This window comes from Chiloscyllium plagiosum, chromosome 24 (genome assembly GCF_004010195.1).
Source record: "Chiloscyllium plagiosum isolate BGI_BamShark_2017 chromosome 24, ASM401019v2, whole genome shotgun sequence".
Classification (NCBI taxonomy): Eukaryota; Metazoa; Chordata; class Chondrichthyes; order Orectolobiformes; family Hemiscylliidae; genus Chiloscyllium; species Chiloscyllium plagiosum.
This window is the reverse complement of record NC_057733.1, coordinates 8,652,317-8,668,420: the sequence shown is the minus strand read 5'-3', so window position 1 is coordinate 8,668,420 and position 16,104 is coordinate 8,652,317. Positions and strand designations below refer to the sequence as shown.

The following is a 16,104-nucleotide window of genomic DNA, read 5'->3' as shown; positions in this document are numbered from 1 at the left end:
ACTGAATGACTGTATTCTGTGCAGACCAAAAATATTGTTGGACTCGTGCAACAAAAAGTATTTAAAGTTTTACATGAAGATAGTCTTTAATGATTTCAGTCTCAAATGTGCAATATATCCGGATGGTTATAGGCATTTACCTGTATTGAGAAACAACGGTTTTATTTGGTATAATTTCCCTTAGTCCAGAGGACAGACAATTGAATTCACAATTTGAACGATATCATTTGCTTGAACTTAAATGTTCACAAGTACACTGAAAATTATTCTACTACTATCTAATACTACAGAATTAGAACAACAAGACGTGCTAATTGCGATATTTACCAGACACAATCTGGTTAAGAGACACAGGGCCAAATGTTTCCCATTTTCAGTTAAGGATTTGTCGAGCAAGATTTGTAGCACTCTGCCCATTACGGCACAGAGAGACTTTTCCCCTGCAATCTACCATCATCAAATCATGAATTATGCAAAAGGGTTCTTGATGCCTATTCAGGGAAATGCACTTGCCATTGCTGGGACTTCAGCTTTCATGCCTTTGGCACCATATCTAAAGCCCAGATGCACACTACTTCAGATGCTGTAAGCCAGGAACTGGACCAAACAACCGAGATGCTTGACAATTACTACTAAACATATGGCCCATGGGAACAGAAAGCTCACTCTCCATCATGGACAGGGACTCAATGTGTTGGTGAATTGGTAGTGGGGAGAAGGGCTTTATTTTTCAGTCGACTGTTACAGGAAGTCATGCCAGGTAACAGAGTCTATCTGGAAACAATTTGCAATAAATGGCAGTGCTGTGTCCTGGTTGAAAAAGAACACCCAGTAGTTTAGAATGATGATGAATGGGTTTCTGCGTTCTGTATGGATAACTGTCACCATCTCCACTTGCTACTCACTCGGACTCTGCCACTGCACATGCATCCTACGAAGGGTCACAGACTACGGCTCTCAGTACTTCATGAATTACATCTGTTCAACAGCTCTTGCTGACTTCATCCTCTCAAAAGCTTCCTACTCATGCACCGGGAACATCGCACCATTGCTCTGCTCATGCATTACCACTAACTATTCTTCCATCATACTCTATTCCGCCTTTTGTTTTGTTGCTAGAGAAGCTGTCCCAACCCCCACAGCAATGTCTCAACAGGAATCCAACTGGGCACCTGCAATTCTTGGACTGATGCACTTGACCTGCAAGTCTGACCATGACCCAGTCCTTGGATTGTAAGGACAGAGTTCCCCGGACTCTAATAGGTCCATATACCTGCCTGTGGCAAACCCATGAATGTAATCGGGCTAGCCCCCAACTGATTGTTGAGGTACTGTAGTTCCCTTCCACCCAAGGACTTCTCCCCTTCAACTTTCATACATGGCCGTTACTCGAAGCACATCTAATGTGTCTGTCACGTTAACTGCTGTCACATGCTGCAGGTATGGCACTGAGGTGGCATTGTGCCACAAAGGCATGTCCACCCTTATCTGACTGACAGATTGTCTGCCCAGTACACCCACCATGACAAGCTGCTGAAACATCCCTGCACTAAGAAAGCAATGAGACCCATTGCCAAACTCAATGTGCAATTCATTGCTGAAATCAATGCGTGCTAGGAAAGCAATGTGAAGCATACAGTGACTACCAGCCTCAACTAAGCAGCAAAGCGAGTGACTACTAAGAGAGCAAGATGTGCATGTCACTGCATGCAAAGCAAGCTGACAGAAACATGCACATCACAGATGTCCCTGAGCTCCAAATTAAAGTGTTGAGGGCCTGAAGTAGTGTCTGAGTTCGTCTGAGCGCAGGCATGATGATATGGTGAGAGGCTGGTGGCTGAATTGCTTGGTCAAAGGAGCAAGCAGAATGGTGGCAATGGAGCATGCATGGACTTTCTTGTGAAGCAGCAACTACAAGGTGGCCAAGACAAACATTTGGTGAGCTGCAGTGGCCATGTACCTGCACTGATTTACAACTCAGGCATTTGTGCCATGAAGTAAAGGAGAATTGCAAGTGAAATATAAATAGGTGAGTGTGGTTTTAAGTTAGATGCTAATGCAAGGAAATAAGGTAGTTGCTAGATCAGTGGTGCTGGAAGAGCACAGCATTTAAGGCAGCATCCGAGGACAGGCAAAATCGACGTTTCGGGTAAAAGCCCTTCATCAGGAATAAAGGCTTTTGCCCGAAACGTCGATTTTGCCTGTCCTCGGATGCTGCCTGAATTGCTGTGCTCTTCCAGCACCACTGATCCAGAATCTGGTTTCCAGCATCTGCAGTCATTGTTTTTACCTCAATAAGGTAGTTGCGCCTACCTTAATAATAATAAGGGCTGCTTACTGAATTTACCATATTCAATCAGTGCAAGCTAGATCCAACCCATGAGAAATAAATATGGGGCTAGATTTCCCTAGATCATAGCTGGATGACTACAAATATTGATGAGAAAATAAAGAAGAAAAAAATAGATATATAGTATTAGTGTAGTTTGGTGTTTGTTGGTTGGCATAGACATGGTGTTACATTGGTTAGGCCACTTTTGGAATACTGCTAGCAATTTTGGCCTTCTTCCTATCAGAAGGATGTTGTGAAACCTGAAAGGATTCAGAAAAGATTTACAAGAGTGTTGCCAGGGTTGGAGGATTTGAGCTATATTCAGAGGCTGAATGGGCTGGGGCTGTTTTCCCTGGAGCATCAGAAGCTGAGGGGTGACCTTTATAGAGGTTTACAAAATCATGCAGGGCATAGATAGGACAAATAGACAAGGTATTTTTTCTGGGGTGGAGGAGACAAGAACTAGAGGGCACAGGTTTAGGGTGGGGGGGGTGGAAAGATTTAAAAGGTACCAAAGGGGCATCTCTTTTACCCAGAAGGTGGTGAGTGTATGGAATGAGCTGCCAGAGGAAGTGGTGGAGGCTGGTACAATTACAACATTTAAAAAAGCATCTGGATGGGCATATGAATAGTAAATGTTTAGAGGAATATGGACCAAGCACTGGCAAATGGGACTAAATTAGGTTAGGATATCTAGTCGGCATGGCCGAGTTGGATCAAAGGGTCTGCTTCCGTGCTGTACAACTCTATGACTCTATGGTGGGCCAAAAGACTTGTATCTATGCTGCATGACTATGATCCATAACAGCTTAAGGGCAAAATTCTTCTTGATGCCAAGATGTTTTCAGATGTTTTTCTACTCTCACCGTAGTTTCCCACCTTCTTATCATTGCTCAAGCCACACCATTGAGGGGACAATTTCACCCAAAGAGAAGAAACAAATATCCAAAGATGATTCTGTCTCTGAAAATATGTAAAGTGAATTCACAATTTGTACCTGGTAAAAGATGAATGCAATATTAATGTCATACCTTGTGTTTTGCACATTTCATCGAGAAATTATCTTCATTTAGGAAACATTCTGGAAGAAAGAACAAATGTGGGTCATCAACCATTCTGTGCTTTCAGTAATATTTTTACAAGCTAAAATTAATTTAAGCACAATTAATAAACATAAACACTCCCTGCAACACCACTTGACATGCTGATTCTGAACTCTGCAACAAAAAAAACACAAGCCTTTTTTTTTAAAAAAGATCAACTTCACTCTCTTAGTTTTGTTTTTTTTTAAAACTGCTGCCCCAAAAATTGGGAGTAACTGTATAGCTCTTTCAAAGAGCTAACATATGAAATGGGTCAAATGGCCTCCTTTTATGATGCAAGATCCTATAATCTGGAACCGACAGCAAATGACAATGGTATTGCTTTCTATAACAATTAACACGTCAAACTCAATCTAAAAGTGAAAGACCAAGCCAAGTTATATGAATGCAAGGTTTTATGGAGTTATTACATTTTACACTCTCTTTAATTCAAGTTAATTGGTAAGGTCATGGAGGGAGAGTGTATGTGGTCTCACAGAGAAGGGAAAAAACTGAAACTGGCATGGTCAGCAAAGAGAAGACTGGGGGCCTCTGCAAGTATTGAATGGAACCTGATTGTTAGAATAGCCACAGATCTAAGAGACATGTCACTGTTAAGCAGAACGTCCAACTTTCTCTCATTCAGGAGGCTGGTTTGCCAAACCAGCAAGTGTGCATTTCTGAAAAAATCCTTTCCAAATCACTGTATCAATTGTTTAAATGTTCATTTTTATCAATTACACTTAAATTTCCAAATAGCAGAACTAACCACTAAAACCTTATTTTTCACACTTGCAGGATCAGAGAAAGAAAGAAAAATTAGGCCCCAAGTCTGATCTGTAGTAAGGGGTGCTGTCTGAGGCTAATCTAAGGAGTTGGGCTTAACTAACACTGACTTCAGTTCACTCTCTGGTGGCACACACTCCGAACTAAAATCAGGTTTGGAAGTGGGTTGCCTTTCAGCCTGGATCTTCCTCCTCGCCCAGCTTGCTATATGATTGTTTGCAGTGGCAGGCAGTAGGAGAACAACAGCAGGGTGGGTGACACCACTATCATGTTGATGTTCATTCTGGGAAACTGAGTAAGCTTCCCATACTGGCGATCATCTGTCTCTGCTGCTTTTAAGGCAAGGGAGAAAAGTAATAATACCACAGATTTTTGTAACAGGAGATGTCTTCAGAAGCTAAAGGTCAATACAGGATAATGGATCCATCAGCCAATGCATCACACACTGTATTGGCTGACAAATCCCATTAACCATTCACCAGCCCAGTGGGACAATGCAAAGTGTTTCAATACAGAATCAAACACTCTGGCTGTGCTTTAATTGCTTTTTTTCCCCACTGAACCACCTTAGAGAATTTCACACCCCACCTCCTTTCCCCTTTCTATTCTTCTCTTAATCCATCCCCCTATCAAAAATAACGATGAATACAGACAATGAATTAAAAAATGTTTTATCAGCTTGACAATGAAATTTTAGTGCACTGCAATGGGGCTATGAAATGATTATGCTATGAATATTATAGTCAGCCACATGACTGCAAGGCTTATTGGGGCTGAGTCAATATTTTGACCATTCGGAAAGTACTAGTTTGTCACTGCTAATGGGACAATGGTGAGAATAATGCAGTGGGATGAATTAACAGCACTGCATAAGAACATAAGCAAATGTCTTCCATATTGTGAGTTCAGTACAATTCTGCCTGAAGTATATTAGTACCGATACATAAAACTAGGCATCAATGACCCAGTACTTCAGACTAGTCATTAACAGCTTAATGAACTTTACCAAATACTGCCTCAACTCCAAGTCAGTTCCACCAAATCTAACTTGAGTATTATTTAGAATAATAGAATAAATTATGGACAGCCCATTCCTGTTATTTTAAATGATCCCACTGACACTAAAGGCCACTTTAATACAACTTCTCAGTTTGAATTTCTGGATAATTTAAATTTATAGAGATGCCAAAACAGTGACTGTAGTACCAGAATTACCTAATTCATTTTATTGGCACACATGGCACTCATTCATCAACTGAAATCAGCAGCTTCCTTTCTAATGCAGAAAGTATTACCATGGTGAGACTTTTACTTGCAGAGGACAAAATTGTTGAATTCAAGTACTTCGTATCTAGTTATAGAACAATCACTAATCAAAAATAACTGAAGAGATACTCACTACTATCTACAGCACAGGCATAGTGGTACTTAAGGGGGCAGCCTTTAATGTAGCAGCCTAAAGTGGCACCGGTTTTCTCACACATGGAACAGAGCTGCAGAAACAAGGTCAATGTCAGAAAGGCTGTTGCAAAACATAAAACATTTCACAAAAATCAAAACAAATTTAAGCCAGGTAAAATCTTACAGGACAGCACAACTCGACTTCTTCAGTCAAAGCACCCATATTACTGATTCTTTGGAATTCATGGAATGCAAGGCAAGGCTTGATTCCATATATAGTCAAGGAGGAAAAAAGGGATCTATAAACTCTTAGTGCATGATTTCAGCTTGAGATGGAGGACAGGAAAAATTTCTGTTTGTAACAAGCTGCTCCTTTTTTGAAGTATTTTAGGTGTTGGAGATGATTTCCTTGAATTCCAGGAGCAGCAATTACTGTTTTATGAGAGGGAGAGAAATTCACACTGCTAACTGACACAGTGAACCAGCGCAGTTATGCCTCTGCTGTTGAATTCATGTATCATCGTTGAACATCAGAGTGTGTCTAGGAAAATTAACAAACAATGAAATTCACAACTGATCTTGGAGGAACCTGTTTGGGAGAGGTCACAGCACAGAAACAGATAGGGAATACTTTTAAGGGTGGCCTTGCTGTAGGTTTGCAGTCGTGAGTAGAGTGGGTTCTTTCTTGATTGTATGTTTTATTGAGATAGGTCTCTTAATTAAACTTAAAAATAAGCTATAAATATTAATTTAGCCTGGAGCAGTGTTTTGTTGAGGAATAAGACGGTGCTGTTTTCTGGGTCTGCAGATTGGAAGACGCAAAAATGGCCCTTAGTAGAGTGATACCCTCTTCTTGTCGGATGTGGGAGTTTAGGGAGAGTATACGGGTTACTGAGGATTATATCTGCAATAAATGTCATTGGTTCCAAATCCATTCAGATCGAATGGATTGATTCGGCGACAGTTAGAGGCAATGACGAATTTACAAGAGCAAGGGCATGTGATAGATGGCAGTTATAGGAAGGGAGAAAAGCCACAGATACAGTCACACAGATGGTTTAATTCCAGGAAAGGTAAGAGATATAGGCAGGAAGTGCAGGGATCTTCTGTGGCTCTCCCCATTTCAAACAAGTATGTTGTTTTAGAAAATTTAAGGAATGATAGATTCTCAGGGGAATGCAGCACAAACAGCCAAGTTTCTGGTATTGACACTGGCTCTAATGCAGTTAGATACGTTGGGTTCCAGGAGATTAATTGTGTAAGGGGAATCTCTAGTCCGAGGCACGGATAGATGTTTCTGTGGCCAGCAGCGAAATATCAGAATGGTGTGTTGCCTCCCTGGTGCAAGGATGTCTCATAGAGGGTGCAGTATGTTCTCAAGGGGGACAGGGAGCATCAGGAGGTCATTGTACACATTGGAACCAGTGACATAGGAAGGAAAAAGGAGGAGATTCTGAAGGGAGAATACAGAGAGAGTTAGGCAGGAACTTAAAAAGGAGGTCCTTGAGAGTAGTAATATCTGGATTACTCCCAGTGCTACGGGCTAGTGAGGGTAGGAATAGGAGGATAGAGCAGATGAATGCATGGCTGAGGAGCTGGTGTATGGGAGAAGGATTCACATTTTTGGATCATTGGAATCTCTTCTGGGGTAGACGAGACCTGTACAAGAAGGACAGACTGCACCTGAATTTGAAGTGGACTAATGTCTGGCAGAGAGATTTGCTACAGCTGCTCAGAATGATTTAAACTATTAACGTTGGGTGTGGGACCTAGATAGATAGTGAGGAAAGAGATCAATCTGAGACTGATACAGTTGAGAAAAGAAGCAAGTCAAACAGTCAGGGCAGGCAGAAACAAAGCAGAGAACAAGGTAGGACTGATAAATTAAACTGCATTTATTTCAATGCAAGAAGCCTAACAGGGAAGGCAAATTAACTCAGGGCATGGTTAGGAACATGGGACTAGGATATCATAGCAATTACAGAAACATGGCTCAGGGATGGACAAGACTGGCAGCTTTATGTTCCAGGGCGCAAACGCTACAGGAATGATAGGGAGTCGAGAGGAGGGGGAGCAGCGTTTTTGATAAAGGATAGCATTACAGTTGCACTGAGGAAGGATATTCCTGGAAATACATCCAAGTTATTTGGGTGGAACTGAGAAATAAGAAAGGGATAATCACCTTATTGAGATCGTATTATAGACCCTCTAATAGTCAGCGGGAAATTAAGAAACAAATCTGTAAGGAAATCTCAGTTATCTGTAAGAATAATGGGGTGGTTAGGGTAGAGGATTTTAACTTCCCAAACATAGACTGGGACTGTCATAGTATTAACGGTTTAGATAGAGAGGAATTTGTTAAGTGTGTACAAGAAAATTTTCTGATTCAGTATGTGGATGCACCTGCTAGAGAAGTTGCAAAACTTGACCTACTCTTGGGAAATAAGGCAGGGCAGGTGACTATGGTGTCAGTGGGGGAGCACTTTTGTGCCAGCGACCATAATTCTATTCCTTTTAAAATAGGGATGAAAAAGGACTGACCAGATCGAATAGTTGAAGTTCTAAATTGGAGAAAGGCAAATTATAACTGTATTAGGCAAGAGCTTTCATAAGTTGATTGGGGGCAGATGTTCACAGGTAAAGGGAGAGCTGGAAGATGGGAAGCCTTCAGAAGTGAGATAACGAGAGTCCAGAGATAGTATATTCCTGTTAGGGTGTAAGCAAAGGCTGGTAGGTGTAGGGAATGCTGGATGACAAAAGGAATTGAGGGCTTGGTTGAGAAAAAGCAGGAAGCATATGTCAGGTATAGACATCAGAGATTGAGTAAATCCTTAGAAGAGTATAAAGGCAGTAGGAGTATACTTAAAGAGGGAAATCAGGAGGACAAAAAGGCGACATGAGATAGCTTTAGCAAATAGGATTAAGGAGAATCCAATGGATTTTTATAAATACATTAAGGACAAAAGGGTAACTAGGGACAGAATAGGTCCCCTCAACCATCAGCAAGGCAGCCTTTGTGTGGAGCTGCAGGAGATGGGGGAGATATTAAATGAGTATTTTGCACCAGTATTTACTGTGGAAAAGGATATGGAAGTAATGGAATATAGAACATAGAACAATACAGCGCAGAACAGGTCCTTCGGCCCTCGATGTAGCGCCAACCTGTGAACTATTCTTAGCTCGTCCCCCTACACTATCCCATCATCATCCATGTGCTTATCCTGTAGGGAAATAGATGACAACACCACAGAGGTGGTGGTGCTGTATGCCTTGAAATGCATAAAAGTGGACTTATACACTTAATGGTAAGGTCCTAGGGAGTGTTGCCAAACAAGGAGACATTCGAGTGCAGGTACATAGCTCCTTGAAAGTAGAGTCACAGGTAGATTGGATAGTAAAGATGGCGTTTGGTACGCTTGTCTTTATTGGTCAGTATTGAATAGAGGAATTAGGAGGTCATGTTGCGGCTGTACAGGACATTAGTTAGGCCACTGTTGGAATATTGCATGCAATTCTGGTCTCCTTCCTATCGGAAGGATGTTGCGAAACTTGAAAGGGTTCAGAAAAGATTGCCAGGGTTGGAGGATTTGAGCTATAGGGAGAGGTTGAATTGGCTGGGTCTGTTTTCCCTGGAGCGTCGGAGGCTGAGGGGTAACCTTATAGAGGCTTAAAAAATCATGAGGGGCATTTGGGGGTGGGGGGGAGGAAAACGAGACTCCAGAACTAGAGGACATAGGTTTAGGGTGAGAGGACAAAGATATAAAAGGGTCCTAAGGGGCAACCTTTTCACTCAGAGGATGGTACGTGTATGGAATGAGCTGCCAGAGGAAGTGATGGAATCTAGTACAATTGCAACATTTAAAAGGCATCTGAAAGGGTATATGAATAGGAAGGGTTTGGAGAGGTACGAGCTGGGTGATGGCAGGTGGGACTAGACTGGATTGGTATATCTGGTCAGCATGGACGAGTTGGACCGAAAGGTCTGCTTCTGTGCTGTATACCTCTATTTGATCTGACTGAGCTTCCTGAAAAAATAATACAAGTTATGTGACATCTGTTGAGCAGCTGTAACTGCCTTCATGTTCCCATTCATGTCAAAAAGATGCCAACTAAAGGGAAAGCCTATAAATCAAAAACACTTTGCAGGAAGTTAACACCCTCTCCTCTGCAGTTAAATGCTTTTCACCGGCAACAAGATTTGGGTGTGTGATATTTCAACAACACATTTCATTGCAGCATTCCTATAAACATGACAAATCTACCATAAGTTGAAACACTAGACCTCTGCTTTAATTGTAACAGTATCACAGCTGCAAACCAATTACATATGGTGCCTAGAGAAAAACACACAAACCATTTTCTCTGAAATTTAACAAGGTGCTTTACTAAAAGACTTGAATGAGTGTGAAAAATAAAGGAATCATATACATTACAACAGAAACATCCTAACCAAGGTTTCAAACATTTAAAAAAGATTCCCAAACATATTTTCCAAAGTTCCAAATGCTCCTTCCAACAGATTGCTAACTAGTTTCTTTCCTCATAAAGGGTCACTTGACTGGAGGATTAATTTCAGCCTCGGTCCAAATATGAATAAAAAAAACTGAATGCAGAAGGGCAGTGAAAGCAATTGTCCTTGCCATCAAGGCAGATTCTGACTGCATGTGACACTTAGAAGCCCATGCAAAATTGAAGTCAATGGGAACCAGGGAAAAATTCCACAGTGTAGTCATACCTGGCACAAAAAAAAGATTGTTGTGGCTGCTGAAGGTCCAAATCTCAGCCTTAGCTTGTTGCTACAGGAGGTCCTCAGGGTCCTGAACCATCTTCAAGTGCTTCATCAATGATCTTTCCTTCATCATAAGGTCATAAAAGCACAATGTTCTGTACCAGCTGCACCTCCTCATATGCTGATACAGTCTGTGCCTGCATGCAGCGATACCTGGATAACATTCAGGCCACTTCCAACAAGAAACAATCTAATACTTGCTCCTCACCACAATAGCATTACAGGTCACCTCCGCCTTTTGAAAATTCGCTTTTATGAAAGACCTACATTAGTACCTGTTTTCGCTAACCGAAAGGAATCCGAAGAGGATTTTTGCTTTTGCCTTTTCTCGTAAAGTTTTTCCCATATAAATTAATGCTTCTTCGCTTTAAGCCATTTCAGCTTACAAAAGATTTCATAGGAATGTTGTGCTTCCGGATAGTGGGGGATACCTGTACCATCCCAAACCACAACATCCTGCAGGTTACTATTGACCAGGAGCTGAACCAGACCACCCATGTAAATACTGTGGCTACAGAAACAGGTTAGAGACTGGAAGTTATGTGATGAGTAACTCTCCTCTTGACCTCCCAAAGCCCATCCATCACGTAGAAGGAACAAGTCAGGAGTGTAATAGAATACTTTCCACTTGCCTAGACGAATACAGCTCCAACATTTAAAAAGCTCATCACCATCTAGGATAAAACAGCCTGCTTGATCAGCACTTCATTCATCCTAGTCACCACCAGCACACATTAGTAGCACTGTGTACCATCTATACAATGCAATGTAATAACTCGTCAAGACTTCTCTAGCAGCACTTTCCAAACTGGTGTTCTGCTTTCTAGAAGGTGGCCAAGAGATGCATAGGAAAGCAACAACTACAGGCTTTCCTCTAAATCACATGCCATCCTGACTTGGAATTACATCACAGTTCTTTTATCTGTGCTGGATCAAAATGCTAGAATTTACTAACACCACATGTTGTATCTATACCACATGGACTGCAGTGGTTTCTACAAGGTGGCTCACTTACACTTTTTCCAAGTACAATTAGGGATGAGCAATAAATATCAGCAATGTTCATATCCTTTAAATGAATAAATAAAACAGTTGCTTCAAATGTCACCAGTTTACATTTTTTCTACAACCTGTAACAAACAAATCAATAACAAATATGACAACCATCCTCTAACTGAAGAGGAATTTACTGAAGGAAACACTCATCAAAATAAGCCACTTATTTTTCAATTTGGAGTCTGCTTTAGTCATAAATGAATAATGCCTTAGAACCATAACGCAGAAGGTACAAATTGCCCCATTTGATATGAATCAGATGACTTTTGGTGCATTGATCCAAACCAATGACTTCACCATGCTCCCCTCCCTCAATCATCCCACGTTTCAAAGTTTTGTCCTTATTTCCCTTTAAAGATGCAATAGTCTCTCGTCTCAACTAGTCATTGATCCATAAAAGTGACAAGGAAAGAAATGAGACTAGCTTCCAATAAATCAAACTTGTATTTCAGGCTGACAGAGCTGCTGAAGAAAGGGATCCAGTGACATTGTGTTCACTGGCTGTGGAGAAGGCACACGATAAACAGAACACAAGCACCAATTGTACTTTGCCCTATTTTGAGTGGACAGACTATTTAGACCACACACAGGAGCAGCACATCTTTCTCTTACTTCTTTTCAGATTACTAAGGGTGCGAGGCATGCAGAGGTTTGGAAACAATATTATGTGGCTATCAAGAACAGACCCCGAATTCAACATCCTTGATCAAGGGATGCAACCTAAAGACCAACTCTTTTCACAGATGACCTGACATAATCATGGAAGGCAGAAGCATCTTTTCTTTGTGTACCAGAGATTTTTAGCAGTAAGGAAATTAACATGACATAGGGTTGAGGAGGTTAATGTCTCTGTGGTTCAACTACAGGCATTACGAAAAGATACAAATCTTCACCGTTTCATTTAAATGGGAAAGAAGGAGCAGATTTATGGGCAGAGTAATGTCAGCCTCATCACGTTTTACATCAGAACCGTTCGATTTCTAGAATTAGTACAAACATGAAAATGCTTCCTCTCTTTCAATGTTGCAACCTCCATTAAATTATTCAATATATACTCAGTTTCTTGTTCACTGGAATCATGCTGATCATATGGGATAGGTTTATCATAAAATCCAGTGGAAACATGCTTCAAAAGGAGGGAAATGCAAAAGATAGCTTGAAGGCTGAAGAATCAGCTAAAGTATTGGTGAAAGGGTCTAGTGGGTGAGACGTGACTGCTAAATTCCAGAACTCATCCATTTTACAATATCTTACTCAAGAAATATTTCCCTTTAGATTAAAAAAAAAGCACTGTTAAAGTACGAAAGAGAATGAAATTACTATTAGTCTTTTTGCATAATCTAATTTCATTAATTCTCTTCCATTTATCTTCCTTACATTTAGAAAATGCAGTATTTATGATTATCACTGAAGTTACTATCGTAGATAATCTATGAATAATTCAACAAGGTTACATTTATTGATGGAAAACAAGCAATTAGGTTGTACCTTGAAAACAGCGGAGATTAGTACCCTATTTTGTACTGATACCCACACCACATGAGTACACAGGGGTTATAAGAAATCGGTTCAGAAAACGATATTTTTTGTTCCTTTCAAAGCTTCACTGATTAATCATTTAAGCACCTCCATTTTACTTTTACTTTTACTCTATTCATGAACCAATAGATATAGTACTTGACATCCAGTAGCCTTATTATGACATTAACTGAATCCTTGATTATCTTGACCAACTCTCTGCCTCCTTCTTGGTATCTACTCAGGCTCACACTTCCATACCTCTTATCAGAGATAGGCAGATGGAGAGAATAAATAATATTGCAAGGATTGCTGATTTCCCATAGTATTATTCAGTGCACTCTGGTCACTTGAGGACACTGCTTTCAACTCTGAAGATACCTTAAGATGGAATTTCATTCCTTAAACATCCACTCTCAGGTTAATTTCTGATTTTAGTCATGTGACGATGCTGCTCCTTTAACAAGGTCATGTGGTCCTTGGTTTTTTTTTCCCCCAGAAGTGTCGTAAAAGGCAGAGTTGCTGATAGGTCTGGCTTGGATGAGTTGTAGGGCCAATTTGATTACATCTAACAGATACTACCTCAGGAAAAAGGCTTTCAAGTTTAAAAAAAAAACACTTTTACACTGAAAGGGGAGTGGCCAGTTCTTCCCGCTCAGCTTTTCTCTGGTTTGGTCTAGTCTGGCTGTTCAGAGAAAGCAGTCAATTTTGAGGCTGGTCAAAGAAACAACTACATGGAAGGTATTCCTTGCTGAATCTCTCCTGTAAGACCTGCATTTGATTTTACCTTTTGTGCCAAAGGATGCTTATGGGGATTGTTGCAGGAATTTGGAACAGCATCATTAAGTTAAGATAATCTGTTGGATTTTCAAACAGGTTATGTTATTCTACATTTGATTTGCTTTTGTTTGTTTCATTCGGTAATCTTGCAACTAAATTCTGTTTTGTTTAAACCCAAGTGGTTGGGCCAGCTGCATAATTCTTGGAATATCCACTTTATACCTGTTTAAAACAACGAGCACTGTTAGGGCCCAGGCTACTTTCTTGAAATGTTTTGAGGGGGTCTAGCCTGGTCCATAACAGTCAATATACGTTAATGTCATGGCAGTCCAGTCAACCCATCTGCATTTGAACCATCACAACAAACCAGAGTGGCTACTGGATGTCAAGTACTATATCTATTGGTTCATGAATCCCCTACACAATCCACAAACACAAAATAAAAGTAATGTTGACACTGAAAATGTGACTGAGCAGACTTTAAACAATTTCACTACCATTTTGCATTGGAGGACAGTCAGACTGCAATTCAAGTGAATGTAACCCTTATTCCCTATTCAACACACCTTACCTTCCTTGTTACAAGCGCCACAGGTAACACAAAATAATCCCCAGTTTCTCTTCTTAAACACCTCTCCCTTCCATTATTACCTCCAAAAAAAATGCAAAGGGCTCATGAAATTCTTTGCAATTTCATGACAATCCCAAACCGCTGCTTCTGTGTCTTGCCTCCCTGAAGTTAAACAAATTTTTTATAATAGACTCACTGCCCTAGCCCAGAACTCTTATCTCTGTTGCTTCACTCAGATCTCCCCTCATGCCCTTTCTAATTTAATTTGTCCATGAGACCCACCACTGATACTCTGATTCTAAACTGGTGTTCATCCAACATTCTCTTGGGTTAATAACATAAAACAAAGAACTGCAGGTGCTGGAGATCTGAAACAAAAACAAAGTGCTGGTGAAACTCAGCAGGTCTGGTAGAATTGGTGGGAAGACAGCAGAATTAATTGTTTCAAAACCAGTGACTCTTCATCAGAACAGATTCTCTCTTAGGACTCATGTTAGCCAATATTACAAAGCTTACTTGTATTCAGGTATGGTCTCTTTCGCCTTTCAACTTGGCATTATCACCACTCTGCTCAAAAATCCAATACTTGACCCAACTATCCTTGCAAACCACTCTCCAAATCTTCCCTCGAAAGTCCCTTAACCTGTTGCTATTTCCCAAAGCTGTTCAATCTCTCGATTTTGAATATATATATATCCAGTTTCCTCTCAAACATCTTTTTCATAAGGACGCATAACTGAAGGCTTTCATTCCCCGAACAATTCTCATGAATCTTTTCTGCAATCTCTCCAATGCCTTCAGATCCTTCCTAAAAAGTGTGGTGCACAGAATTGGATACAATATTCCAGTTGAGTCCCCACCAGTGTTTGATTGAATTTCACCATAACTTCCTTAAATTTAGTACTGTCTACTTGTATATGTAAAATACAAAACTCCATATTAGCAGCTTTTTCATCCTACCACCTAACCTTTAACAATTTATGCAATTATATCCCTAAGCCCTTTATTCCTGGACAGCCTTAAAATTATACCCTTCCCTTTGAGCTGCTCTCCTTACACTTTCTACTGAAACTTATCACTTTGTACATTCCTCCATGTCTGCCCATTCTAGTCTACATTCTCTTGAAACCTATCACTGTCCACCTTACTTATCATCAGAATCCTTCTAAGCCTTACATCATCTTCAAATGAGTGTGCGCCCAAGTTTAGGTAATTAGTAACGAGCAAAATATCTAGCCTTGAAAACACCCCACCAAATACCTCCTCCAGTCCTCAAAAAGAAACTATTCTATCCACGATGAAAGCAAAACACTGCATATATTGAAAATCTGGAATAAAAACAAATTCTGGAAATACTAAAATCTAATAGCATCTGCATATTGTGAGAGGAAGAGAGAGAACGAGGAAAGAGGGACAGTACGTGTTAACAATTCAGGTTGAAACCCCTCATGAAAACTGTTGTAAAATATTTATTTTATTTCTCTCCACAAATGCTGCTTTATCCACGGAGTATTGCCAGCATTTGATTTTATAACTGTTCACCAATGTTCTGTTTTGCTGTCATTTAGCCAACTTTTTATCCACGTTGCCACTGACGCTTTCATTTAACAGGATTCAATTTGCTGACAAACAGATGTTGTGCAGCATTTTATCACAAATCCTTTGGAAGTCAATGTATTCTACATTAATTGTATTTATCTTTATCAATCATCCCTAGTATCTCATCAAAAAAACTAGTTAGTCAAATTAATTAAACACAATTTGCAATCAATTCATTTGTCCAAGTAAT

At 40.3% G+C, this 16,104-nt stretch overlaps 1 protein-coding gene across 8 annotated transcripts in view; it reads right to left on the bottom strand.

Moving 5' to 3' along the window:
* LOC122562012 overlaps positions 1-16,104 on the bottom strand; it is a 51,173-nt gene that overhangs the window by 18,921 nt on the left and 16,148 nt on the right. For 6 of the 8 annotated variants that reach the window (XM_043714401.1, XM_043714406.1, XM_043714403.1 and 3 more), the window contains exons 3-4: positions 5,600-5,693; positions 3,364-3,413 (exon numbers count right to left, since the gene is read on the bottom strand). In XM_043714401.1, coding sequence (XP_043570336.1) covers positions 3,364-3,413; positions 5,600-5,693 — 144 coding nt within the window. Of the gene's footprint in view, positions 1-3,363; positions 3,414-5,599; positions 5,694-16,104 lie in introns of those variants that run through there. The other 2 variants (XR_006315186.1, XR_006315185.1) reach the window with 2 other exon arrangements.